At 34.2% G+C, this 27,720-nt stretch overlaps 5 protein-coding genes across 8 annotated transcripts; 2 read left to right on the forward strand and 3 right to left on the reverse strand.

Annotated features, from left to right (window-relative positions):
- The first annotated feature begins 4,093 nt into the window (after positions 1-4,093).
- On the forward strand, positions 4,094-7,417 carry LOC105800245 (UDP-galactose/UDP-glucose transporter 2). Of its 2 annotated transcripts, XM_012631252.2 has the most exons (8): positions 4,094-4,366; positions 4,549-4,744; positions 5,188-5,216; positions 5,318-5,519; positions 5,846-6,088; positions 6,183-6,284; positions 6,724-6,831; positions 6,948-7,417. In XM_012631252.2, the coding sequence occupies exons 2-8, from the start codon at positions 4,619-4,621 to the stop codon at positions 7,194-7,196; spliced, it is 1,059 nt and encodes a 352-aa protein (XP_012486706.1). In that variant the 5' UTR covers positions 4,094-4,366; positions 4,549-4,618; the 3' UTR covers positions 7,197-7,417. The 2 variants fall into 2 exon arrangements, with proteins under 2 accessions (XP_012486706.1, XP_012486705.1); XM_012631251.2 differs by having other exon boundaries at positions 4,094-4,744.
- On the reverse strand, positions 7,373-10,251 carry LOC105800244 (calcium-dependent protein kinase 34). Of its 3 annotated transcripts, none has more exons than XM_012631249.2 (5): positions 10,110-10,251; positions 8,926-9,717; positions 8,546-8,842; positions 8,037-8,453; positions 7,373-7,953 (listed from the first exon to the last, which is right to left on the reverse strand). In XM_012631249.2, exons 2-5 carry the CDS (start codon positions 9,512-9,514, stop codon positions 7,727-7,729), a joined length of 1,530 nt encoding a protein of 509 aa, XP_012486703.1. In that variant the 5' UTR covers positions 9,515-9,717; positions 10,110-10,251; the 3' UTR covers positions 7,373-7,726. The 3 variants fall into 3 exon arrangements, with proteins under 3 accessions (XP_012486703.1, XP_012486704.1, XP_052476520.1); XM_012631250.2 differs by having other exon boundaries at positions 8,926-9,782; XM_052620560.1 differs by having other exon boundaries at positions 8,926-9,734; positions 10,110-10,233.
- Positions 10,252-12,925: 2,674 nt separating this feature from the next.
- Positions 12,926-15,660, forward strand: LOC105800246 (eukaryotic translation initiation factor 2 subunit alpha homolog). Its single transcript, XM_012631254.2, has 7 exons — positions 12,926-13,425; positions 14,015-14,071; positions 14,142-14,228; positions 14,307-14,453; positions 14,534-14,638; positions 14,905-15,003; positions 15,150-15,660. The coding sequence occupies exons 1-7, from the start codon at positions 13,054-13,056 to the stop codon at positions 15,303-15,305; spliced, it is 1,023 nt and encodes a 340-aa protein (XP_012486708.1). The 5' UTR covers positions 12,926-13,053; the 3' UTR covers positions 15,306-15,660.
- Positions 15,661-16,304: 644 nt separating this feature from the next.
- On the reverse strand, positions 16,305-22,475 carry LOC105800243 (uncharacterized). Its single transcript, XM_012631248.2, has 12 exons — positions 22,132-22,475; positions 21,560-21,678; positions 21,187-21,293; positions 21,007-21,094; positions 18,982-20,026; positions 18,650-18,704; positions 18,484-18,565; positions 18,230-18,310; positions 17,622-17,717; positions 17,465-17,514; positions 17,080-17,197; positions 16,305-16,596 (listed from the first exon to the last, which is right to left on the reverse strand). Exons 1-12 carry the CDS (start codon positions 22,349-22,351, stop codon positions 16,513-16,515), a joined length of 2,145 nt encoding a protein of 714 aa, XP_012486702.1. The 5' UTR covers positions 22,352-22,475; the 3' UTR covers positions 16,305-16,512.
- A 749-nt stretch (positions 22,476-23,224) lies between these two features.
- Positions 23,225-27,627, reverse strand: LOC105800247 (protein FIZZY-RELATED 2). The gene is made up of 9 exons (XM_012631255.2): positions 26,985-27,627; positions 26,668-26,895; positions 25,243-25,422; positions 25,060-25,122; positions 24,773-24,967; positions 24,314-24,415; positions 24,150-24,212; positions 23,945-24,013; positions 23,225-23,666 (listed from the first exon to the last, which is right to left on the reverse strand). The coding sequence occupies exons 1-9, from the start codon at positions 27,480-27,482 to the stop codon at positions 23,613-23,615; spliced, it is 1,452 nt and encodes a 483-aa protein (XP_012486709.1). The 5' UTR covers positions 27,483-27,627; the 3' UTR covers positions 23,225-23,612.
- Between the last annotated feature and the right edge of the window lie 93 nt (positions 27,628-27,720).

Here is a 27,720-nt window from a genome sequence, read left to right on the forward strand (position 1 = left end):
GAGGTTAGTATATATATGCGCATATATATAATAATAAAATAGTGGAATTTATTAATGTTTTTGAAATTAATCAAGTAATTGGTTTAAATGGTTGAAATTAAATAAATTATTCGAAATTCATAAAAATTAAAATAAAAAATGTTAAAAATTATCTAATCCGATTTGATCGGCTAAATTAATTTTTAATCTAATTTAACTAATTTGCAATTTTTTACCTGGTTATGAATTGATATACTGATTAATCTCTCGATCTACTCCGTCCGACCGAAGACGTAATATTGATATGATATCTTCCAATTAGGATGGCAAGTTGCCTACTTTCATGGGTGATAGAAAACCGAACATTTCCAATTCCATGCTCTAAAAACACAACTTCCATTCTATGTTGAGAGGATACATATTTAAAATACTATTTTATATATATTTTATAAATTAAAATTTGATAAAATATTTTTTAATATTAAATAGTAATTAAGATTAACTTTATAAAATATTATTTAAGTAGATTAAATTATAAGTAAAGTGGCAAAAAAATTATGTTTTAAGTTTTCGATTAACATCAATAATATAGAGTTAAATTAATTCATTAAATCGATTGACTCACCTATTCGACAGTAATGTAATAAAAATGTTAAAAACTCATAAACCGATTAAACTCTAGTTTTTATGACCGTTTCCAATTTTGTGCCGAATCATAACGATTTACTCTATATTCAAATTTGTATCCATGAATGGGACTACTAAATTCTTGCAAATTGGAGGAACAATTGGAAGATGGGCATGCAATTCCATGACGATAAACTGTTGGCAGAAACCAATTGTTGGATGAACCAAAATTAATGTTGACGGATTATTATCAAGTTGCGGTTCAGGAGTAGCAATCGATGGAGTGGCAAGAGGACTAAGCGGTGACTGGTTGTTTGGGTTCAAAATGCCAATAGGTATCACAGATATTTTTCAGACTGAAGCCAAAGTTGTTCTTAAAGGCCTCAGATTAGCTTGGAATAAAGGATTTAGACAAGTTGAATTGGGGAGTGATAATGCTTTGCTTATTGAAATTCTTCAAAAGAGACTTGCATCGATTAGCAATGTTCTTGAAATTCAGATAATTAATGACTTGTGTCTCAAAGATTGGAGAGTAAAATTTAAGAGTATCCGAAAAATAAATAATAAATTTAGTAATGAAAATAAGATCTTATTAAAAGATGATACTCAATCGAGTATTATTGTAAAATCAAATAATAATTAACAGATTCTTTTTTGTATCTGGGCTTTCTTTCTTAAAAAAAAAAAAAAGAATTGGGTTTGGCGCTAACATCACTAGTTGACATTAATCCCGGATTTCAGGCATTAGAGGCAAGCAGGAAGCAAGGAACCTTGGGTCCAATAATATTAAATTTAGAACTTATCCATTTAAAATAAAATTAAAAGTAAATCTCATTTTAATACTTAAAAAAATTAAGATATTGATAAAATGTATTTTCTTAAATTATATTTAAAATTGTAAAAAAAAAAAAAGATATGAAAAATATAAAGGTTCGGTGGATTCCAGTGTGGCCTACTTTTACCAGATGTACACGTGTGTTATAAAGGAAATGCAAAGTGCCAACCGTTTCTTATATCTGCGATAAATTCACCACCATATCATATCGTTCTCCTCCATTCCATTTAGAATAATTATTTACTTTTATATTAAAAATCTCTTATCGTTGCATAATAATAATTTGTTGAAATAATTCTATTTTTGTTCACTTATGTATACGTGTGATAAAATTTAATATAATTAAGGGATCTTGACATCCTATTTAAATAATAACAATTTAGTTTAATTTTGAAGCATCTCAAGATAATATTTAATTTTGTATATGATATTTACGGGTGTCTAGTCGTGCACAATAATTTAATTTTCCGCACACACATACAAAAAAAAAATTAAAACAAATTCTCTTCTATATTAAAGCCTATATAGGTAAATATCTCAAAATTATAATTTCCAAGCATGTCGTAATGATTGTCAACATTGAACTATTTTTCTTGAGGTTCAATTTCACAGCAATATGAGTATAAACATGGTTGACAATAGAATTATTCCCCAATTAGCATTTGCTAATTTTAATCATGCTCGCTAAATGGGGAAATTGCGTTCATTCTTTCAACCCTATTTGTTCTGATTGAATGATGGAAACCTGAAACTCGTACGTATCATCTCTTATATGATGAAACAACAATAACATTGGAATACTGACGAGACTTCTAGTGGATAGGTGTCATATAACGGGAAGATTTGAACAAAATTTAGAGCAAGTCTTTACAAAACGTTTAGTACAAGTATCGACCTTTCGTCCGATTTAAAAGGCTTCACTTGATTTTAGGGTTATATATATGAAGTATTCAAGACATGTCTTTATTTCGAGGTTGGAACTCTCTTACGCTAGAAGGATTAGTAGAGGAAAGAGTGAACATATTCTAAAAGTTGGTTGTGGTCTATGGAAGGATTTTCCCGATGTTTTGTACAATCCAAAAAATATGTAAGCAACCACCAAGACACCTTGACAATTGCCTAGGAGCAATGTGATAAACTCGCAAAACCTTCACAATTAGACCTATTCATAGGCTGGGTTGAGTCTTAACGAAATTTTAGACTCGTTTGATAGGTTTGGGCCTGGCCCGGCCCAGCACAAAAAACGAGCCTAAATTTTTGTCCAAGCTTGACTCGAATTGTAGATCCTAAACTCGGGCTCAACCAGTATTAAAATTTTTTATTTTATTTTTATATAAAAAATTTAAAAATATAGTACATAAAAAATACTAAAAACATTAAAATAAATATTTTCCAGCAGATTAAAAAATATTTATACTTAAATAACACTAAGATAGGTGCAACTTAACAATCAAATACATCTAAAATAGTAGCCAAATTATCAATAAAACAAGAGTTGTACAATATCTAAACAATAAGAACATAATAATAGCAACAAATAATGACAAAAAAATGAGAAAACAACAATAAAATAACTTTTTTTTTTTGCAAATTCAAGCCAGGCCCGGACTAAAAAGTCTTACACAAGGTTCGACCTGTTTTCTAAACAAATTTTTTTTTTTATTTTGCAAAACTCATTTTTGGCATATATTTTTATCAAAACTCATACTTTTTAGATCAATTCTTTTTGAAACTCAAATAACTAACCTAAAATCCAAAAATTCTGTATATTATATATACTACTAGTTTTTTACCTTCATGATGCACGGGCGGATTGAGTGGATTAATTTAAGTATATAAAATATATTTTTAAAATTGAAGCGTTTTGCTTAAAATTTGATTGATCTAATTAAGGTAAATAAACAAATTAAAAGGATATTAAATATATATTAATTAAATATTTTGTCTTCCACCCCACCTAATTTAAATTTCAATTAAATAATTTTTAAAATATTTTTATTTAAATTTAGTTATGAAAATAAATGGATAATAATATAAAATTATATATTTTAGTATTGTAAATTATTAAAATGAAACAGAAATGCAACAAATTATATTTTTCCAAAGATTACACCTTTATCTTATTCTTAGTTAAAATGAGGTAAAATAATATATTTTCTTATTTTAAAAGTCAATAGCAAAGCACATTGTGGAGACACATGTTTAAACTTTGAGGACGACATTATTAGAATGATACCTACAAACCTCGAATATAAATGATAAAACGGAATTGAATAATAAAAGACCAATATATAGATTATTGTATTTATTAAATAGTATAATTTATTATTAAAATCAATTCTATAAATAGGATTCACTTTAAATATAACCAAATAAAGATGCATTTTGTAATTAAAAGGACTAAGCTTAAAACTTAATGTTTCCTTTCGGTTCTTTTTTTATGTGGTGTATATTACAAATAAAACCACTTAATTGTATTTAAAACTTAATTTAAAAAGAAAACATACTTTAAATATAATTAAATATATATATTCCCAACGATGTCGCTTAATTATATTTAACGTAATTTAAAATCTGATGCATTCAACCCCACCATAATAATCTAGTCTAATTAAATTCACAGAAGTTTAGGAACGGATAAAAACCCAAGAAACCCAGAAGTCAAACTTCTCGTATGTAGTATTATCTCGAGAAAACAAATTTCCGAGAATTTTCAGATAAATCTCCCACCAAAACCGAAGTTGCTGCCGTGTTGAAGGGGGGCTTGATGTCGATTATTGACTTGGAGAGACTCCCTCCATTTTCTTTACATTTCTCTCATCTTTCTATGCCCTGTTTGCCACCATTTTTCCCAAAGAGAGAAAGATCCCTAACACTCCACCGATCTTTCCATCTCCCCTAAATCTGATGCACCCACCATTTCCAGTAAGGTGGAGAGAGAGAGATATAAGTGAAGTCTTTTAAAAGATATCATTTTCTTTTTGATACTTTACTTCTTCTAGTAACAATAAGAATTCTAGCTTTTTTAGCTTTCAGGGTGATAAAAATAAACAATGGAACCGTTTTTTAAACACCCTTTTTTCATCTGTTTTATGGGCTTTATTCAGGTTTTTCATTGAAGGGGGGGGGGGTTGAGGTTTGGTAAATTAAACTCGTTCAGACTTTGTTGAAAGGAAGATGAAAGGCGAGGATCAAGCAAGGTCTTTGTTTGGAATTCCCCTTACAGATAGGCCAAAATGGCAACAGTTTCTTATTTGTTCGTCTGGGTTCTTCTTTGGTTACCTTGTTAATGGCATTTGTGAGGTTTGTTCTTCCTAACTTTTACCTGTTATTTGATCACTGCTTTAGGGGAGTGTTGATCAGCTAGAAACTTTTCATTTTATTTTTGTTTTGATCCAGTCACTTCATTTGAAATAGTTTTTTGGCTCTGCATGTGACCAATTCCCAGCCATGCATGCCTGGTTTTTCCCTTTCTGGGTTTCTGTTTGGTTGCTGAGAAAATTATGGAAAAGGAAGAGAGATAGGAAATTCTAATAGTTTTGCTTTTTTTTGCTTGTTCAATTGCTTGGTTGTACCAAAAAAAAAAAAGTTGGCAGTAGATTAGTTGAAGGATTTATATGGTCAAAAATAATTCAATGAATGCATGCAACTGATTTATTGGATTCATATTCCCATTTCAATCTCCAAAAGAAAAAAAAAATCCCATTTCAGTGTGATAATTGATGAGTTCATTTGCTTGCTTGTAGGAATATGTATATAATAGGCTTCAATTCAGGTACATTCATCATCCTTCCCATGATTAGATAATATATATTTCTTGAAATTATGTATATACTTGGGATTTTTCTCGACTTAAAAATCATGCAAATGTTTCAGCTATGGATGGTATTTCACTTTTGTACAAGGATTTGTTTACCTGATATTGATAATGCTTCAAGGCTTTACCACGAAGAAAATGGTGAATCCATGGAAAACATATGTGAAACTCTCAGCTGTTCTCATGGGTTCTCATGGATTAACCAAAGGTTCTTTGGCTTACCTCAACTACCCAGCACAAATTATGTTTAAATCTACAAAGGTAACTAACTATTTCAAGAAATTCGTATACAAATTGCTTGTTACTACCCTTTCTTTAGTTGAATAAACTTTTCTTTAAAAAGTTTATCAGAATTAAAAAATAAGTATAGATATTGTAGTGTTTTGAAGTATCCGTATCCGATGCATAACAGGACACGATGAGTATACAAAAAACTTTTGAAACATTGAACATATTTGTATTGGACAAATACTCGTATTTGTCACTCACACCTGAGTCCGAGTACCATAGATCAAAGCATTCTGCAAATTTAAGACGCTCGCTTTTCTTTTTCTTCTTTTAACTCTTCACTTTTTATGGAATTTTAGGTGCTGCCTGTTATGATTATGGGTGCCTTCATTCCTGGGCTGAGAAGGAAATATCCATTTCATGAATACATCTCTGCTCTGCTTCTTGTTATTGGTCTCATCCTTTTCACCTTAGCCGATGCCCAAACATATCCTAATTTTAGCATCATCGGTATTATAATGATTTTGGGTGCTTTGGTTATGGATGCCTTTCTGGGTAATTTCCAAGAAGCAATATTCACCATGAATCCGGAGACAACTCAGGTAGCTATAAATTTTTTTCATTTCTGTTTGTAAGAACTATCACTTTATCGATAATTTTATGTTGTATTGTGTATTTATTCATTTTCTTTTACAGATGGAGATGTTGTTTTGCTCAACAGTAGTTGGGATTCCTTTCTTAGTTGTGCCAATGATTCTAACAGGAGAGCTTGTTAGGGCATGGAATTCTTGTTCTCAGGTAAATAGCATCCCTCAAGTGCATACAATAACATTGTATTATGCGACTTAAACAAGTACCCATTTCCAATGTATATTTGGACTTGAGTATGGGGATGTGGCCCTCCAAGATCTAACAAATACGGGAAACTCTAGAAGAAATTTAAACATATCTATGTTATTCGGACTTCGGTGTAAGTACTGAATACATGTATGAGTTTGGACAAGTATGGTCTCATTTTTTAAAGCTTTTTTAATGTATTTGGAGGCTCTTTGGAAGTTATATCCTAATACCATATGTCAGACACGGTATTTCAAGATGGGAGAAACTTAGGCACATGTGCAAATGCATGTAAAGGCTACCAAAATTATTCTACTTGCATGCTCTTTGGCTTGATTTTAAGCAAAAATTACCATGATCTCTTGTTTCTATGTGTTTGACTTATGCCAATAACTTGCAGCATCCTTATGTGTATGGGGTGTTGGTGTTCGAAGCTATGGCCACATTCATCGGTCAAATGTCAGTTTTATCTCTCATTGCTATCTTTGGTGCTGCAGTGACGGCCATGGTAAAAGAAACATACTTGTATTTTCTTTTAGACATAATGATTTTCTAAAAATTTCATTCTCAAAACCATTCATGATCCCATTTAACTACTAGTGTTCTTGTTTCATCTGCTTGTAGATAACAACTGCTAGAAAAGCTGTCACTTTGTTGCTGTCATACATGATATTTACAAAACCTTTAACCGAACAGCACGGATCCGGGCTGTTGCTCATAGCCATGGGAATCATATTAAAGATGTTGCCGGACAGTAAACCAGCACCCTGGATTCCAACATCAAATGTAAATGCGAGGCATCATCGGGAAACCTCTTCTGAAGAAGTGGAAAGTGTAGAACTTGAAGATGAAGAGAAAAAGGCCTTAGTCTGAAAGCTTTAAAAAAGGTGCAATTATTCTGCAATTTTCTTTATGATTTTCTTACTGAAACCCCACTGCATTATAGACCTAATACTTCTGTAGGGTGTAGGATATCTGTAAACAGATAGTAAATTACCTGGTTTTGTGTTGAATAAAGTTATCCATTATGTAAAACTAATCTTGCAAAGTGCTGTAAGGGCGGTCGTTAATCATACAAGTATTTTCATTGGAAATTTACAATTTTACGAACAATCAAGGGATCAAAATTGTTTCTCTCAATGTTACAGTGCACCTTGTTAGAGATGATTAAGTAGGATAATATTACAACGTGACTGTACATATGAAAATCACTTACAAATTAAAAAAAGAATCATCACTCAACACAACAGGCTTAAGCAAACAAAATTCTTCTAAACTCGGATTTCTCTTGTACCTATCTCAGAGAATTCGAATGTCAGTATCTGCAATTCTTTTTCTCTATTTTCTCGTTCTATTTACTCCATTAGGCCCAGCAATATGGTCAATCTTGGTATGAACACTTTCTAGCAGACTAGTGATAATCTAAGTGATGGGGCTGTAGGAATATGGGTACAGGATGCCCAACGGATTACCGACTCGTTCACCACGAGATCGAAGTGATTGATCTCACCGAGACTGATTGTGTGGTTCCGTTTACTATGAATGCCAAGCCGGGACCCGTTAGGTCCTCCCCTAACAGATACTGGAACCAAAGAATCCGGCAACATAGACAGCTTTACTAAGTTTGATTCTGTGGAGTGAAAGAACAGATCAGCATAATTCTACGTTAGACACTCATAATTTCCATGCCAAGAACAAAACGGAAACAAATACCTCTGGATTCGGCACTCATCTCCAATGTCTCGGCTTTATTTGCCACCGAAACATTTAGTGGTTCAACAGCAGATATTGGACTGAAGAAAGTAAAACTTGGCATTGACGGAATTGCAGATGAGAACTCTGCTGCAGTTGATTCACAACAGCTTGTAAATGAAAATCCTTCAGATTCGGAACAAGGACTGCCATTTTCAACTAAGAAAGAAGATAACGATGATTTGCAGGTGAATGCAGGGGTCCCCGGTTGGCCATTAAAAGATACAAGTGATCCATCGCTAAAGCTATAATCTTGATTTCTTTTGATGAACAGTGTAGAGAAAGAACTTCCTCCCACTTCAAGGTCTCTGCAAGCAGGGTTGTTTTGCTGGTCTGCTTCTTGACCCACTTGTCTGCAATCCTCAACCCATGGATGCTCTGCTAACAGTGACTTTCATATTAGCATCCATGCCTGATCCCCATTATCAGATATCTTTCAAGAATCCTAAAAGGAATGGATATCAACTTACCTAGAACCTGTGCAGAAGTGAGCCTCTTAGAAGGATCAACACAAAGCATACCAGTGACCAAATCCCTGGCAGATAAAGAGATGTGATCCCAGGGATCAATGGGGAACCTTAGCTCAGCCGCCCTAACAGCATCAAATATCTTTGATTTAGTCTTTCCCCCAAAAGGAGGCATTCCACTTAAAAGAATATACAATATAACCCCAGCACTCCACACATCAGCTGCTTCATCATATCCCCCTGTTAAAACCTCTGGTGCTATATAAAATGGGCTCCCTACAGTTCCATGCAAATTCTCCCCTGTTTGCAAAACATCACAAATTTTAGTGATCAAAATGTTGTCTTCTAAAGGAAATAAACAAAGCACACAATGGAGACCTCACCCTGTTTTATATAAGTTGCAAGGCCGAAATCTGCAAGTTTAATCGGAGAGGACGAGGATTTAGTTGCTAAGAGAATGTTTTCCGGTTTCAGATCCCTATGAACGATGCCATTGTTGTGACAGTACTTGACTACTTGCATCAAGTGCTTGAAAAGAACACGAGCCTCGGACTCTGAAAACCTTCCGTATTTCTCGAGCCGATGGAAAAGTTCCCCTCCTGCACATAACTCCATGACCAAGTGCACGAAGTCCTCATCTTCATAAACTGCTTTCAAGTCCACAACATTCGGGTGCCCTGATAACTTAGTCATTATCTCAATCTCAAGCTTGATGCTGCAGAAATCGTCTAGTGTGACCAACCTATCTTTAGCAATGGATTTACAAGCCAAAACCTCTCCGGTTAATTTATCAGAGCAGACTCTAATCACGCCAAATTGTCCCCATCCTAATTGTCCTCCGAGGACATACCGGTCTCTTAGGTTCGATATTTGTATCGTGTCTAAAATTGTCTTCGTAAGGCTTGCAACCTTGTAACAGTTGCGGAATCCGACTGCAGGGAGGTGGATGTTCTCAACAGTGGCAATTTCCATGCCAATTAGGGGCAAGGAAAACTATAATTATACCAAACTAATACTGAATTACCAGATTTTCTTCTCAGTTTTGTAATCTAATCCATTAATTTGCAGAAAGTACTTAGACCAGACATGAGATCAGTTGTCGAAATGGCAAGCAAGTTCTAACATCAGCTTCTCAAGAAATGACAACCTTGTTGAATGTTGACCCTCTCCATAAACTGAAAATTTCCAGCATCTATGAATTTCAGACAACTTGATTAAATCCCAATAATCTTTTCAAATTCTGTTTGCAGATCCATGACCAAAATTTAGACATAGCATAAAAAACTAAACCCAACAAAGCAAAAACTCAAACCAAAGCTCTAAAACCCATAACCTTAACCACACCAAGGAACCCATAAATAATCATAGCATAAAAAGAAGACAAGAAAACAACATAGTTTAGAAAGAAAAAAAACTATACAAATTAACATAAAAAAGGAAAGCCCAGCAAAATTTACATGAGAAAAAGACATAAAGTTAAAAGCTTTTTTTGAATATAAACAAAACCGAAAACATTGCATCAAAAGAACACACATTTCTCAATCAACAGTAAAGAGAAAAGACTGACCGGCTTAGCAAATGCGTTGAGCAAAGTACATAATATGTTCAAATACCGGTCTTTGGTTGAGTCCTTGGCTTCTTTCTGGTTCAAACAAGACAGCTTCCTTCACTATAACCGGCAACCTAAGGGAACTTGATTCCATGTTCGTGGTACTATTATTTTAATATTACTCGTAAGCATTACCCAACAATGTGCAAGATAGAAAGGTACACACTCACCACATGAGTTCGCCACGTGGCCCAGCACATCCTATTGGTGATCTGGGTCCCATAAATTCGTGATTTCTTTTACCAAATTGCCCTCCACATTTGACATGTGCAATGATGATTAGCTCCCACAGAACCAGCATGTGGAGACAGCATTAACCCTGTATTTTTTTAATCCAAGGAAACTTCTCTTTATTATTTTATATCAATTTACGTTTTTTTTTTCAGTAAAATGGAAGAAAAAAGGGGAGTAAAAATTTTGGAGGTTAGAATCTTGAAAACCCAATATATTCTAAAATATGCTTTTAATTTCATTTTCAAGCATGGGAATTAGAATATTAGCTTAGTGGGATAGGAGGTACAAGAGTATATAACAGTCCCCATCAGATGAAACTTGGGTCCCAAATGACCGATGGATTGATATCACTGGTCCCTGCGGGGTACAGAGGAGAGGTTGGGACCTCCAATTATTCATGTTTTTTCTATTATTAGATTGCCATGGAAGGGAAGTGTTGGTAAGCAAAAATGGAGGCAAAGTGTTGCTGTTGAATTCGTATGTTTTTCCGGAAGCATTACTGTTGTGAGCAGAGTCTGTACACAGATGATACCAATATATCGCATGTCATAATTGTAGTTAAGTGCTCAAAACCCCTAAATCTTTATCTTAATCATCAATATCAAATTTTCGTTGGCTAATGATTGGAAGGTAAGCTATGTTCAAAAAGCCGATAAGCCACGTTTAAAATTCTCACATTAGATGATCGATAACACTTCTTTTTAGGTCAAATGGATCTGTAATGCCATATTGATTGTTACAAGCTTATGTTGGACAGTCGATATTCCAACAATAAAAAATTATTTTTAAGTTAATTTTTCAGTTGAATTAATATTAATTGACTTAGTAAAACTAAACTTGGGTTTTATACAAAGATAATTGTCAAATTTTTATAAATGTATAAAGGTTATGCTGTCCACTTTTAGTTAAATTTTTAGCTCTACAAACAGAGCATGACACATTCATGAGCACATAGTTTTTAAAGAAAACGATAAAAAATATAAATATATGAATTTCTTAAATAAAATAAGTATTATAGCAGTTTTAAAGGAAACAGGATACATGAATGAATTATTATTCTATCCTTTAGTTAAATAATACGTGTCTGTTTTGATTAACTTTTATTTTTTAATATTACCCAAGGACACGTGGCAATATTTTACTTTTACTTGTAGAATTTTTGAAACAAGTTTCCTTTATTTAAATTATATATATTTGACATAAATTTTTTAAGGTCCGAATTAAGTTGTATATTTTACGATAGCAAAAATGTAATCATTTTGATAATTTATATCTTTCTAATTTTAAACAATTAAATCAAAATTTTATAATTTTGAGGGGTCAAAGTACAATTTACTTATATGCTAATTTAAAATTTATAAACATAAATGGGCTAAAAGTCAAAATTTTCATTTCAATGGGTCGAGGTAGAGGGGAAGCTAGGGGGAGGTCTTGACCCTCCTAAAAATGAAAATTTTTAGTTTAGCCCCTCTAGAAATAATAAAATTAAAAAATAATTTACGATAAAATTACACTTTACCCCTTAAATATAAAAATATATATATTTAGTCCCTTAAAATAATAAAATTATAAATTAATATATAGTAAAATTACATTTGCATCTCTTAAAATTTTAAAATTTAATTCCACTTCCTAAAAGAATTTTAACTCCGCCCTTGATTCCATCCTTAATAGTAAATATCACATATATCATTATCGTGTTCGTGTTTTCTACATCATGTTTCATGTCTCATTAATTAAATTTTCATGTCATGTTGGTATGTTTCCAATATTCATGATGTGTGGGTTTGTTTGATTCGATTTTATTTGATTTTTACATGTTTTTCCAATTGATTTGCGATTTTTCATGTCTAAATTGGATAATGAAAATTAATCCAAAAATAAGATAACATACCCTAATCCAACCGAATATGAAGGAAAAATCGTTAGATTTAATTAATATTCCAATCCAACCTAAAATGAGAGAAAATGGTTGGATTTAATTAATATACTAAAGCCGTTTTATTACTAAACTAGTGGCTAGTGTCACGAATTAGAATTTTCGCCCGATAAATCGTACAGTTTTAAGTGATAGGTTTTAATTTACGACTCGTGACACTAAATTAAAGATATGCGTATACTTACATTGTAGAGGAAATAAAACATAAAACATATTATCTTTCAACTTAACAAAAAACCCCAAACAACAACAGATTTATCTAACTTACAAAAAAATCGAGAATTTTTTAAATTAACGATTATCTCGTACATCAAATTAGTATCACACGTCATACATTTAAATATAATAAAAGATATACAATACATAAATTTTAAATTAAAGGTTAAGAAGTAACCTATCAAAATGAAAGGTTTCCATTCTATTAACAATCAACAATTAAAACCATAATCTCATCTTATTAGTAAAAAAATTATTAATAGATGAGTAAATATTTTGTAATTTTTATAATTAGAAGACTAAAATAAAATTTACTAATAGTTAGATGACTATAAGTGAAATTTCCCCAAAAAAACTTTTAGGGGGAGAAATAGAAGAATCTCATTTTTAGTGTTGATAAAAAACGCATCTCTTTTCCGGTCCTGAATCTCATCTTAAAACCCTAATCTTCAAACACAAAATCCCCAAAAACCAAAGATCTCTAAGCCAAATATTTCCACAACTTGAGCTAAGATGCCGAACCTCGAATGTCGTATGTACGAAGCCAAGTATCCGGAGGTGGATATGGCGGTGATGATACAAGTAAAGAACATCGCCGACATGGGTGCGTACGTTTCGCTCCTTGAATACAACAACATCGAAGGCATGATCTTGTTCTCGGAGCTCTCCCGCCGTCGGATTCGTAGCGTCAGCAGTCTAATCAAGGTCGGACGAACCGAGCCCGTCATGGTCCTACGTGTTGACAAGGAAAAGGGTTACATCGATTTGAGTAAGAGGAGAGTTAGCGAGGAAGATATTCAAGCTTGTGAAGAAAGGTATAATAAGAGTAAACTTGTTCACTCTATCATGCGACATGTTGCCGAGACTTTGGATATCGATTTGGAGGTAAAATTTTATGTCTTTTTTGTTTCACTCATTGAAACTGAGGGAATAATTTGTTTTCTATGTTTGGTTTATGGGACTTAATAGTTCTTTTCATTTGGATATGAAGAATTTTTTAGAGATTAGAAATGGTTTATGGGTAATGAATTGGAAGTAAATTTGGGTTTTTTGGTTGATTGAGGTGATTTGGTAACTATTTTACTGGCTTTTTTTTTTAAGTTTTGGTTCTGGGTTTTCTTTTGCTGAGTGATAATACGGGATACTTGTTAATTGTCTACGTATTAGTGTTCACGAACGGAATTATGTGTTTTTATAGAAGAGACAGAATGACTAAAATGATTTGATGATTTCCTTGATGTAGTTTTAGTTTAAAATGTGGTAATTTGGTTATTTTCAGATTCGTTTTTACCTAAGTTTAATGTGAAACCAGTTACTTCATTAAAAAATAGTGAGAATTCAATGATTAAGGTGAAGATTTTGATTCATGTGAGGTGAGTGCAATGAGGAGAAGTGAGCATCTTTATGTTAGCCAATGATAGAAGGCATTTCTATCATCAACTTGCAACTCGCTAACACTTATCATGTGCGACAGGAATTGTACGTTAAAATCGGTTGGCCTCTATACCGGAAATATGGTCATGCTTTTGAGGTATGAAGCTACACCTTCTTTTGAAGTGTCATTTTCTCTCTTATCGTGGTCTTAATTTTTATGTTTTCAGGCTTTCAAAATCATTGTGACCGATCCTGATTCTGTCTTGAACACCCTCACCTGTGAAGTAAAAAAACCCGGCCCTGATGGGCAAGAGGTAAATTTTCAATTTGTGAGATGCATGGAACATTATTTTTTCCAGCTGATTTATGTCTCTAACGATTTCTCTCTTTAGGTGACTGAAGTGGTTCCTGCTGTGACGGAGGAAGTCAAAGATGCTTTGGTGAAAAACATTAGGAGAAGAATGACCCCCCAACCTTTGAAGATTCGGGCTGATATTGAAATGAAATGTTTCCAGTTTGATGGCGTTCTTCACATCAAGGTCTTATTTGCGGAAACTCTCTGCCTCTCACTATATGTGCTTTGTTGTTGGTTTATAGATATTTCTTGTCGAATTTGCAGGAGGCCATGCGCAAAGCTGAGGCTGCTGGGAATGATGATTGTCCTGTTAAAATCAAGCTTGTTGCTCCTCCACTTTATGTTCTTACCACTCAAACTCTTGACAAGGTTACCTTAATGCCCTTTTTCATCTAATGTGCCTCTGAAGTTTGAACTCATGGCTTTTAGTTTTGGAAGCATTTGCACGCCATGCTTTTATGAAATTTTCTTCTGTTAATCTTGTTGATCACTGTCTAAGATTCTTTGCCCAGCTGAAGTTATCATCTTCTCAACTTGTTTACATCATATTCATGTATTGATATTTACATTGCATATTTTCGTTTCTGTTTGACATATTTGTTTTTGTTTATGTTATTCTTTCTTGTATTTGTCAGGAGCAAGGTATAACTATCCTCAGTAAAGCAATTGCAGCTTGCACTGAAGCAATAGAGCATCACAAGGGTAAACTTGTTGTCAAGGAGCAGCCTAGAGCCGTGAGTGCCCATCCTTTAAGTTCCAATTTAGTTGCTCTCTCTGTTTTAATTCTCCAGTTCCATTTATTTCAGTCTCAATGCATCGATGTGTTAACTTGAAAATTTCAACCTTTCTCTTGAGAGTCTCACATGGTGCACTGTTTTAGGTGAGCGAGCGAGATGATAAACTGCTGGCTGAGCACATGGCTAAGTTGCGGAACGATAATGAAGAGGTGAGTGGAGATGAAGATAGCGAAGAAGAGGAAGACACAGGCATGGGAGAAGTTGATGTTGAGAATGCAGGTCATGGGATAATGGAATAGCGGTGCTTCTTCATACAGGGAGAAAGGATAATTATCAATTTTGTTTTGACCAAAACTTATTGCAATTGGCCTCATCTCATGGATAGTTGTAAACCTCTGAGGAAAGCATTTTGTGTTGTTGAGTTGGGTTTTCTAATTTACGGTATATTTAAGCAAAGTTTAATGGAGTATACAGATGGATGACCTATTGGTTCTCTAGTATTAAATATCTTGAGACGGTGGTGCTCTCGTTGAGTTCCTTCTGCTGGATTTTTCTTTTCTTTTTTTTTTGTGAATTTGAATAATGCAAATTCGGATGATGTTTATATTCGAGTATTATAAATTTATAAATAAAGGGTAGATATTAGCATTCCAATTTCCAATATGCATTATCAGTATTTAAGTTTATAATTTATCTTTTTGTGCAAATGCAAAAGTTGATAAAATTAATTTTATTTATGATTTAAATATTTGACATCAAATAGATTTAATATATTATTTAAATATTCGATAAAATTTTAATTTAAATAATAATATTTGGATTAATGCTCAAATCTTAGATGTTATAAAACACAATATTTACGTAAAAAACGCAATATTTAATCCGATTAGACAACTTACCGATTGAAGAAAAGGAAATTATAATTAAGAAAAGGAAATTATAATGTAATCTTGATTTTGCTAAATACTCAACTGATTTATAATCTTAATTGATCTAACTGAATTAACTTAACAGTAATAGAATCGATCGATTAATCGACTGATACTATATATATCATTTAAAACAATTAATAAATAATATATAAATCAGTTAAGTTGATTGATCTAATTATAAATTTTAATAATTGATAGCCGACTAACAAAACCATCCTAGATGAGACTTGAACCAATTTATGAGAAAATTGAATTAACTAGATGGTCAATTAAATTGATTTTAACCAACCTATGCTCTCTCCTATAAAACGGGTTTTATCTATAAATGTCAAAACCCTATAAACTGTTCAAATAGGGCCAAATGTATTGGAGTCGGTTCGAATACGAGTTTATTTGGTTTGGATCAAGTTATATTGCATTGTATATATACATCATTTTCTACAATCAAACATCTTATCCAAAATGACATTAAAGGTATCAGGGTTCTTATTAAGTGCCAAAAATACAAACCTACTATTACCAAAGACAAACTATTTACAGACCTAGGCTTGCCGAATACAATACACCTGTTAACTTACATCACGATGCATTTTTCTTTAGATTTTGTCTCTTGCCTTGACGATGAAGACGAAGAGCTCCTTCCACTGTTTTGTGACGCCTGCAAAATCTCACTTCCGTTATTCGAAATTTTCATTTTCTTAAAAGTAGCCATAGTCGACATTTGTGTCCACACATAGGCATGCGAGTAACAGGATATCAATATACTCATGCTGGATGCTTGTACATCCAAAACTCACAGCTGAGCCTGGATGCTGTCATTTACAACTAAATGTTCCACAAGATAACAATTAACTCAAATCTATGGATTTAACACAGAAACGCTAACAGGACGAGTTTGATGGTCTCTGCCATTCAGGCAGGCAACCGGTATATCATCAGTCTAGAGTCTAAGCCATGACTTCATTTAGGTGTTAATAGAAAAGACTAATTAAGGTTGTCTTTGCTCCACTGAAAACAAGTTTTGAAAAATATTTCTGAATTGATGACAACCATACTTCATTTAGGTACTAATAGAATCAGTGATCAGATCCTAAGATGAATGTTATTTAAGAATATCTAGAAGGAAGAGGGAACACAATACCTTTGGACCTGTTACTAATCTTGTAGCACCTACAATAGGTGGCGGCTGCACATTCTGACGCTGCGGCTGTTGTTCATACTCTTCTTGCTGTAAAGCTATTGCAAGCTGTAAATCCGAGCTGCAATGATAACATCACAGATTAAAACTGTCATCCCTGAGCATAATGAAGAACCAAGGACAATGGTTTTAGAAAATTTTAGAACATTCAGAAAATATTGGAAAGATTGTTTTAATTTGACCACTATTCCAAATAAATACTTATTAGAAGCATCAATATTTCAGAAATATTTTCTGATGGATCTCTAAGTCCACCGAATAATTGCATCCAAGAATTAGGCAGTACAAATTAATATAAATACAGACAACTGAAGGGAAGGATAATTACATTTCATCCAATCTTGCATGCGCTGAACCATCAATGCCAGCAATGTAGTCCTGCATCACGTAAATCTTAGTTAAGTTCCATTAAAATCAATCAAACCAACCGTCAAAATTCGCTTGCCAAAGGGGAAAAATCTTTTTCGCGGAAGGGAAATACGTACAGCAGTTGCATTTTGCTCATCCCAAGTACCAGTGGCATGACTATCCACCTTGAATTCCTTGAAGTTTCCAGTCATAAAAAGAGTGTCTCCGTTGACCTGAAAATGAGTTAAATATTGGATATCAAAGTTAAAAAAAGAATCAATAACAAAAACAACATAGGATTACGATTTAAAAGGTTGAAATTTTAAATTTAAGATTTGTAACAAAATGTTTCTCATTGAAAAAACATTTTTATTACAAAGTTAAAAGGGACAAAAAAACAATAAAAAAATATAACAAATGGAACACCAGAGACCACAAAACCTCCAATTTAAAACAATAGCTACTGTAGATTTTTGTTTCCTTAATTTAGATGATTTCCATTTCTTCATAATGCCAAAGCAAAAGGCATTTAATTATCCCAGTTAAACATCATGACATAAGAACCATGATGCAGTGGCCACTGGTCTACTGGTTAAGGATCTTTTGTTAGTTAAAGACTTTAAAATTAACAACAATCAACAATGTAAGTAATCTACCTCACTATATTGACTACAATTATAACTAACACTCAAATTTCAACAAAGTAATTGTTGGTAGAAAAGATTACAAGGTAACAAAGCCTTACCTCATTTAGTTTCTCCCAAACCAAATCTGGTTGATTCAGATAGCCTTGGTCAGTAGCTAAAAGATAAAGCTCACCATCATACTGCAAATAAAATGAGATTCAATGGATGAAGAGATTGGAGTTGAGAGAACAAAGAAAACTGGTTCTCAAATTCGTTTACTAATTTAGTAAGTTGCTCAAGTGTTACAAGCATCTTTGGCAGTTCACAGACAGCTACAGGCACAATTCACAGAAAAGTGGTTCCAACTTCTAACCTTAAACATGGTGCTGAAATGATTGTTGCGAAAGAAAACACAGAGCTCACGTTCTTTAAGACCATCTTGTAAGCAAAAAAGCCTGCAAAAATATATTAATAATCACAATGTGATAGACTCAACAGTACTTTAGATCTTAAAACAGCCAAAAAGCTACTCAACATACCCATAAAAGGTCAATTGATTGGCATTGTTCTTCAAGAAGTTTGCAATTAGTTCACCTAAATAGCATTAAGAAAATGAAAGGTAGGTTATTTTGAATGAGTGCATGAAAATAGTAAGAACAAAGGAGTGCACTTGGCTTTAAAAGAAAAGACTTCTTTAAGAATTTAAAAATTGAACTTAAACGGATAAGAAAATATTTTAATTTCCATTTATGATAATTCTTGAGGAAGCAACTAACAAAAGTAACGAAAATGGAGCTCAAGCTATGGAAGAAAGATAATACATGCTTTACAAGGATATAAAGTTGCATTTCCTGTGAGGTGAACCACTAACCTTGTTGTGGAGTAATTTCTTCTTTGGACCTCACAGTACAGACCTCTACAGAAATGTTGTCAGCTTGCTTTGCAAGAATAACCTCACCTTCATAGATAGGTTCCCGGTTCTCATATGTAGTTACCGAATCTAATATGCAATCTTCTCCTTCATATATAGGCTCACTTCCATCGAGACTAGAACTAAAAGTTTCTAGCACATCAGCATTATGTATTCTGTCACTAGACGAATCTGAACCAGCTTTTTGTAGGGAGATAGATGATACTTCTGTTGGGTCAAACCCATTTATGTTATCCGGAATGTAATGAGCATCGGTAGCAGAAGTGGATTGAATCTCGATGTTTTCACCCCCTTGTGAATTTTCAGTGTTGTTTCCATCTATAGGTGCAGTATCCTCTGCAAGAGAAATAGGAACTGCACCTTCAATCTGGAGCAAATCATCCGCACTACTCACCTTAACAGCCATATTCTCAACTGCATCATTGGAAAGGGTACCTTCTCCAGATTTAACATAAGAAGAATTCTGATTAATCCCATCAGTCTTCGGGGATACTTCCCCTCTGAGGGTCTCAAAACATGCTTTACTACAACTATCATTTCTCAAGGAAGGACAATCATCTGACAAGTAAGGTTCATGCAGGGGCATGCTCTCATTTCCAATACTTCTGTCCCCCTCTTGTGCATCTACAGAAACAAGGTTCTTTGAACATGATCTTTCAGCTAAACTGCCAGAACCACCAACAGAGGTCGGTGATTTAGACTCTGATAATTTCAAGACTCTCAATAGCTCTGCTTCCTCCTCAAGGTCCCCTTTTCTTAATATTTGCTGATCTGAAGCAGAACGAGGAGACTCATCAAAAGATCTGGTTTTTGACAGGCTAGGAGAGGGAACTCCTAAAGTGGCAGTAGTAGCAGCAGCAAAATCCACACAATCTTCAGAATTATTTTTGTGTGAAACCTCCATATTTCGTGTTTCCAGTGCAACAAGCTCCTCCATAATTGCATTGTAGGATTTTGACCCAATAGCACTAGCAGTTTCATAGTCCTGCCACATGTGCACCGTGGAAAAAAAAACTGTCAAATCCTGGCCCAATTGATATGTATTGCATGTATATAAAACCTTGTAAACCTGAAACCTAGAACTATAGGGAAGACGGTTGGACATCTCTGAACAATAACAGAACCAGTAATATAAATGCTAATTAGAAACAAAGCGGTATACTATACACCAAATTAATGCATACAATCTAATAAATGATCATAATGTTTAATAACATAGTGGGCATCATCAGAAATTGCATGCCTTGACCAACAATCTCCAACAATAAACATAAAAAACAACCATACCAGTTCAGCTCAAAGCATTAAACTTACTTTTAAGAAAACATTAAACTAAAATATTTCCCATGATAACATGACTTTACTGAATCTTAATTATTCTACCAAGAAAGCAAGCTAATGGTCCCCACACCTCATTCAATCATGTTCCAACTAAAACCATCACTAAATGTGATAGTAGTCAAACTACAAAATCCTCTCTGAGCCACATTTTCAATCAAGCAACCAAAACAGAACTGCTTGTTGAATCCATAATCATATTTACGTTACACATCTATACTGGGATTGGTTCTATCTCAAACTTTAGAAATTTGATACGAGTCAGAATCTGAACTCCAATGCAAATTACATCATAAAATGAATGTCTATCCAAAATGGTCATATACTCTACACGCACCCTTGTTAACTACGAAGAGATATCAGTCCATTAATGCTACCAGAGTCAAATACCTAGCTATGTCATCTCAAGGAGGTAAACAGCCGAGCCAGTTGAAAACAAAATTTCCTTACCTAAGGGTTATTTGTGTTTGTCTTGAACAGTTAGGTCAGTATTTACCTCAGCAGCCCTTAATGGTTTCAAAATTTGAAGTTAAACACCATATAGCAGAACTATAGTCATATAAGAACCTATACATTCTTCGGCACATTGCTTCAACTATTGCACCCCCAATGCTATAAAGAGCATACCTGGGGATCAACTATCCAACCATGATAGAGGGGAATATCAAGCAGATCAAATATGGCACACTCTGGAGTGAACTCAAAATCATCTATTCTGCAAGTTGTACACAATAATTCACTAAGGGCTGCAGAAAGAGACAATTTGTCGGAGAAGAGAAAGAGAGAGAAAGAAAGGAAAAAGCTAACCTCCTGAATTTGATATTTACATCAATCCCTGTAGCAAGACGTGGAAGTAAATCAATTGCATCTGCAATATTCTGCTGCTGATTTTCAACAAACCCTTCATCTTTATTCTACATGCCAAAATGATTCATCAGTATCATCGTACTATACCATTACCAGCAACAAGCAGATAATTTGAGCTATGCTGCTCCAACTCTTTATTTTGCTTGAAGTACCCATGTCTGACACATATTCCGATACGGATACGGGGATATTACCCTCACAAGACATGGAAAAACTTATAAAAGTAGTGGACACCAGTGTCAGATACATACCCGACACGTGACACCCGAGTTCAAGTAAAGATAGGATGCAAGCATAAGAGGAAAGAAATTACATTGACATTACTGTTGGAATCAATGAGGCGCTCGGCCACCAGTGAAAGCAATTTCTCCTGTGAAACTTCTGCTATATCAGGGCTCAGGTTCAAATTGTTCCTTAAAAGGAGAACATTACCTGTGACACCCCCCCCCAAAAAAAAAAAACTCAATTTAAATAACTTAAATTAGCTCCAATTTTAATCTCCATAAAAAAAGAAAAAAAAAACATATCACAATATGGATCAATTAGAAATTTTGTCATGTTTCTAAACCTTATCCATTTTCTTCTTTCATTCATGCTCTAAGGTCTAACACGATAAACCCTAACATAGCCAAACATTAGAAATGTTCAAAAGAGGGATACTCGATCACTTCCAAAAACCAATCAATAGAAAAGTGAATAAAAATTCTTTAGCTTCTTTTTTACTAAAGTTAGAAACCAAAGATTAAATAAATAAACTAAACTAAACTAAACTAAACTAAAGAACATTCAATCCGAATATCCTGAGCAACGATACACCGATAACAGACGAAGAAAAGAACAAAATGCAAAACCCTAGAAATGGGAAGGGAGAAAGAGGGAAGTTACAGATAGCGAGGAGAGGGCAAGGTCCATTGTCGTTTTGGAGAATAATAGGCGTAGTACGACCTAAGAACTGAATTGTCTTAGTCTTATGCATGCATCCTTTAATCCCTTCTTGCTTTTGTTGTTCTTGATTCTGTCCTTCTCGTATTGTCGCTGCTTCTACTACTTGTTTTTCCTTGGAAAGCGACGATGAAACGTCACCGTCGGCAGCAACACCGGTCATTTCTTCTTTTGCTTTAAAACGATTTGATAACAGAGGCTAATATTTACTAATGAAACCAAGGCAACAATTATATATATATATATATATATATATATATATATATATTGTTAACGCACTTCTTCTTCTAGAGAGGTTTTGAACTTTTAGAGAGAAATCACAAGAAAGAGACAAAAACAAATTGGCCGGCAATAATAAATCCCAAATGAATATACTTAAAATGTAATTGAGACTATAAAATTTTCACATGCTTGGTTAAACTGAAAGTTTTAATATATATATATATATATATTTGGGTTATGAAGTTTTGAGCATTCACATTAGAGTTTTACCATGCATTACAATCTCTAATTCTTCAATTCCATTCTATTTTATCTGATTTTCGTTAAATCGGAATAGTAAACTTTTCCAAAACCTAATTTCCAGAAAAAACAAATCAATACACTACTTTCAGGCTTATTATTGTCGAATTTTAATTATTGACATGGAAATTTGTATTTCTTGATTATATTAAATATACCTGATGTGTATTGTGGCGTTACTGTTAGTTTAGTTAAATCTTTTTCGTCCAAACTTGGTCGAGTGCTCAAGTGTTAAAATTAAAATGTATTTGGTTGAATAAAAATAAAATAAAATTTGAACCTAGACCTAGTTAGCAGAAAAGAAAATAGAAGATACTATTATTTTCTACTATAATGTATGAAAACCCATATACAAGATGGTAAGATTGCATGGTTTGGTGGAGCAGGTATTCTCGATGTCAAACCTTTTTAAATCATAAATTGATACTTTTTTTAAGTGAAAAATAAATGCTTCCTCTCTAAATCTCTATTGTTTGAACTCTTTCTTCAAATAACTGTGTGCCGTACAAAGATATTAACTTTCAAATATAAAATGTAATCTCATAAAAAATGAAATGTATCCATATCCCGCATTTACTTACATCTAAATCCCAGCATCTTACAACTTACTTTTAATTTACAGTGGAAGGGAAGGGACAGGGAGCTGCTACCAACAATTAATAGCATCTCCCGCGACTCTATTTTAACGAAAAAGAAAATTGGGATTAAAAAACAATGAGTTGCAAGAAACTAGCAATAAATTAGCTCTTGCACCTGTTGCTATTTCTTTCAATGCTTTTGTGGTAGGTTTGCTTCACAATTTGATTTTTCGGAGCATGAGAATGCTCCCACTATATTTCTCATCACCAACTCTGATCATCCAGAACTCAAGTATACCGTCCACTCAATTTTCCTTGATGAACTCAACGAATTGTGGTTCTTCCAAATGATGATGCTCCGATTTCACTATCTGTGTTCTGCATTAAAGATCATTGTGCACGATAGGCACACCGGCAATCAGTGAAAAGTTTGAATTCAACAGTCCTAAAAAGAAACTAGCTTTTTGATCAAGAAAATGTCAATTATCTGCACTCCAAATAAATGGAAAGAGAAAATATGTTTTCTTTCTATTTTTCTACTCAGCTTTTGTGCAATAATAAAACTAATGTCCGACTAAAACAGTACCAAAGGGAAGACTAAACAATTTGCGAGAATATACAGATGTTCAGATATCCTCTAATCCAAGTGTGATTACCTGGGATTTTGGGGACGGGAAAACATTCCAAAATCTTAGTGTTTCATCTCCAGCACCAGTAACTATCGTCTGTAAGAGAGGGGGAGAAGAAACCATTTCAGCCATGGCAAATCAAGAGAAAATAAAAATTCCAGAATTTGTTGTATATTTCATCTATTATGTTTAGAAACCAAGGGAAACTATAAAGTGTGGGAAGGTGAGCTACCTGTCCATCAGGTGAGATTGCAAGATAAAGAACTCTGTATGTGTGACCCGTAAGAGTAGCCAGCTGCATTAGTAGAAAATTTTCAAAGGGGAAAAGTAGATGATGAGAGATTGTCATCATATTATATATATACTTAGAACACTGTTTTCCCAAACTATGTATACCTTCGACATGGTGGGGTATCTCCAGACGATTATTTGGTTTTGAGAGTATCCATGAGTGCTGACGAGTTCATTGACATTCTTAGACCACACAAGATTGCATACCTGCCATACATAAAGTTGACATTAGAATTGTCGAGAATTTGCAACTCTAGAACTAAGAATCGCCACCAAGGCATAGTTTCTGTTAATCTATAATAAAATTCTGTCATTGTACACAATCCAATAACTTATAGAACTTAAAATTAAATGTGTAGATTAAAAAAATTTAATCACTAATTATCTTCTTATTATTGGTAAGGCTACTGCGAGAGTGTGATCCATTATTTCAAACTAGTTGGAGAAAGATCAACTAAAGCAATGCAGTCAAGGAAGAAACTTTATGCACCAAAAAGTCCATTCAACGCACATTTAAGGCCAATCTTAAATGGGCACTATATGATAGGGAAGAAAAATAATCACCTGACTGCCAGTGTCCATGCAGCTCAAGTGTGTGTTAGTGGTTGTATTCCAGAATCGAATACATCGATCAGCTGTACCACCTCCAGATGCAAGAAGGCCATGCAAATGAGGGGACCATGCGATTGCTTTTACAGCAGCATTATGTTCACAGTATTTCAGGACAGGTTGAGTGGAATGTTGATTCCAAACAAAAAGCTGCATATGGATGAAATTTTCCACTCAATCAGTTAAAAGGCTATATTAAGCATCTGAATAAATTAGACATGCAAAGAACCGCCATTATGTACTTTGTTGTCATTTCCGCCTGATGCTAGTTCACGGTTATCATAAGACCACTTCAGTCCACAAACCTACACAACGACAAATAGAGCTTCAGGCTCAGAGTTTGACAACACGAGCATAGTATGAATGAACATTTTTCAAATACAAGCATAAGACAATGAATCCATGACAAAAAACAGGAGTATAACCTCGGACTTGTGACCAGAGAGTTTACTAGCAAAATCATCTGGAGCACGTATATCTCTTTGAAGAATGCTCTTGTCACGACTACCAGAAGATAGCAGAGAAGAGCTCCAAGCTAAAGCCCCAACGCGTAATCGATGCCCCTCCATTGTTCTTACCCTCTGGCAGCGAGAAGCATCCCAAATCTACAAAGTGATAGCCATTAACTAACTACAGTATCCTACAAGCATAAATACAGGAAGTTGAATCTAGACAAGATTAGAAGATTCAATGCGAAGGCAATAAATGAGCAAAGATGACCTAAGAAAATGTCCACAGCAGGGAAGAAAGGTTGGACACCTTACATAACCATGGTGGAAGTATTAGGTTACTGACTTGCATCAATGTTCATTAAAGCCCGTTGATTCAAAGAAATTATGAAGAATCAGACCAAAATTTTCATATTTCCAAGTAGCGAAATTCTTAGAAATTAAAGAATATATTTTTTCTAAATGAGTTAGTTATAACGAGATTTTAATATGGTAATAAAATGGAATGAAGTTTCAGTCTCAAATTATCAAAGTTACCTCACAAAGGTACCCATGCTTTCATTTGACGAGACCACTAAACAGTCTTCTAGTTTCTCATTGGCCTGAATCCATAAACCATGTATGGAAGCTTTCGCTTTAGGTTCATATCTGACGAATGAAGCAGATTCCAACTAAGTTTCAGGCTTTTCTACCCTCCTATTTATCCAAAAAATGGTCTACAAAATTTAAGTTTTCTAAGCCACATTGTGAAAGGAAGCTATTACACTTGATTGCAACTTGACTATGACGTGTTAGCTTGATAATCCCATAAAGGCAACCAACATATAGAAGCATCAGTGAACTCAATAACAATTCCAAAGAGAACAAAATGAAAAATTTTCAGCTAAATCAAATGAATGAAAATAATTATATACTCTTAATATTTTTCAGATTAGGCAATACATGTTTTTGTGACACAAAGCTTTCACACTTTGCACGCTTTCAGTCTCTTCCTTTCATAGAACTGACTTTAAAAGCATTATTATGCTAGCTAAGAACTATTGCCTTGATTCTTAATTATAATTACTTGGGCTCAGGCATTACCGAATGCATAATGACGCTAACTAATTGAAACAGCCTAAGATAAAACTAACACATCCAGAATCGGAATGCAAGCCGACACTTAGACAAACGTAATATATTGGCAACTGATGATGCTGAGTCTTGATTACACCGATGTCCTACACTCGTCCAGACATGGACATAGGAATATCATCCTCCAAGAAATTCAAATATATGGAAATATTAGGAAAACTTGAAAATGCTCATATCTGACACTAACATTAACATCCAAGTCCGAGTAACATAGTTGGCAATAATAAAGACTTTTATCAACTAATAGTAACAAAAATAAAATCAAACCTCAACTTCCCCGTCGCTAGTGCCAACTGCGAGATGAGTTCCACGTTGAGCCCAACTAACCGAACAAACACTATCATCAATACCCAAATCGCACAACTTTGTCACCTTACTACTACAAGCATTCCACAAATAAACACAATTCCCCAACCCCACCGCCAACACATTATTCGAAGACCAATCCACCAAATTCAAATAAAAATCATCTTGCAAAGCAGGTGCATCCAAAACCTACAAAACCAGAATAACAAACATTAACCCTGAAAAGAAGTTTTTCAAATTTCAACCAAATTTACCACAAAAAGCCTAAAAAAACTCACCTTGTAAGGTGACCTGGGAACTTTCCTAGGAGCTTTAACGGGGCTATGGCTAATCCCCGGGACCGAGTCATCGAGCCCAAAAGGAGAAAGCGAGTGTAACGACCGTTTAGTTTCAGTTTTATACCGGAAAATATTCCGGCAAGCCGGAGCGTCCAACGAGTCCTTCTTGTCGGGCGTATCGGGACCGAAAAGAGCGGCGCGTAAAAGGCTGTTATAAGTACCGGAACCGTCTTCTTTTCCTTCGGTTGAAGTGGGAGAATTGGAGATGTCGAAAAGGGCGAAATTGGAGCCGGATCTGCTAGGGATGAACCTATCGGAGTAAATTGTGCGCGATGGAGAGCGGTTGTAGCTGGAGTTGATCATCCGGTTGATGTGCATTGTCCGATACGGAAGGTTTTCGAGGTGGAAGGAAGAGTCGGACATTGTGGTCGGGACGTTGAGACTTGGAGTTGAAGGAACAGATTGATTGCGTTGATTGCTTAGCGTAGGATCGTCCATAGATGATAACTATGATTTGTGGGGTTGATCACTTGATAATCAGGGAAACCCTAATGATTGAGAGGTTGAAGATGAGTTCTTTGCTTTTGTTTTTGAGTTTTTCTTTTGCGGTGACGGAAAACGTTATCACCGTTATAATTTTTGCGCGAAAAGTAGGGATTGGCTGTGGACGAATACATGGACAGAAGGTTAGGATTACGAGAGTCGTATTTCTTTTTGAAAATTTTTATTTAGGCTT

This window comes from Gossypium raimondii, chromosome 9 (genome assembly GCF_025698545.1).
Source record: "Gossypium raimondii isolate GPD5lz chromosome 9, ASM2569854v1, whole genome shotgun sequence".
NCBI lineage: Eukaryota > Viridiplantae > Streptophyta > Magnoliopsida > Malvales > Malvaceae > Gossypium > Gossypium raimondii.

Bases quoted from the DNA above. Each gene is read 5' to 3' on its own strand.
- LOC105800245 (XM_012631251.2), top strand. From the start codon at position 4,619: ATGAAAGGCGAGGATCAAGCAAGGTCTTTGTTTGGAATTCCCCTTACA. The intron at 6,285-6,723 runs GTAAATAGCATC...AATAACTTGCAG, and splicing joins CATGGAATTCTTGTTCTCAG to CATCCTTATGTGTATGGGGT. The intron at 6,832-6,947 runs GTAAAAGAAACA...ATCTGCTTGTAG, and splicing joins GTGCTGCAGTGACGGCCATG to ATAACAACTGCTAGAAAAGC.
- LOC105800244 (XM_012631249.2), bottom strand. From the start codon at position 9,514: ATGGAAATTGCCACTGTTGAGAACATCCACCTCCCTGCAGTCGGATTC. The intron at 8,843-8,925 runs GTGAGGTCTCCA...TTTTGCAAACAG, and splicing joins TGCAACTTATATAAAACAGG to GGGAGAATTTGCATGGAACT. The intron at 7,954-8,036 runs GTATTTGTTTCC...TTCACTCCACAG, and splicing joins GATGAGTGCCGAATCCAGAG to AATCAAACTTAGTAAAGCTG.
- LOC105800246 (XM_012631254.2), top strand. From the start codon at position 13,054: ATGCCGAACCTCGAATGTCGTATGTACGAAGCCAAGTATCCGGAGGTG. The intron at 13,426-14,014 runs GTAAAATTTTAT...CATGTGCGACAG, and splicing joins CTTTGGATATCGATTTGGAG to GAATTGTACGTTAAAATCGG. The intron at 14,229-14,306 runs GTAAATTTTCAA...TTCTCTCTTTAG, and splicing joins CCGGCCCTGATGGGCAAGAG to GTGACTGAAGTGGTTCCTGC.
- LOC105800243 (XM_012631248.2), bottom strand. From the start codon at position 22,351: ATGACCGGTGTTGCTGCCGACGGTGACGTTTCATCGTCGCTTTCCAAG. The intron at 21,095-21,186 runs GTTAGCTTTTTC...TACAACTTGCAG, and splicing joins GTAAATATCAAATTCAGGAG to AATAGATGATTTTGAGTTCA. The intron at 18,566-18,649 runs GTATGTTGAGTA...ATATTTTTGCAG, and splicing joins AATCAATTGACCTTTTATGG to GCTTTTTTGCTTACAAGATG.
- LOC105800247 (XM_012631255.2), bottom strand. From the start codon at position 27,482: ATGGACGATCCTACGCTAAGCAATCAACGCAATCAATCTGTTCCTTCA. The intron at 25,423-26,667 runs GTTTGATTTTAT...ATCACTTTGTAG, and splicing joins CTAGCGACGGGGAAGTTGAG to ATTTGGGATGCTTCTCGCTG. The intron at 24,213-24,313 runs GTATACATAGTT...CTACTAATGCAG, and splicing joins GATACCCCACCATGTCGAAG to CTGGCTACTCTTACGGGTCA.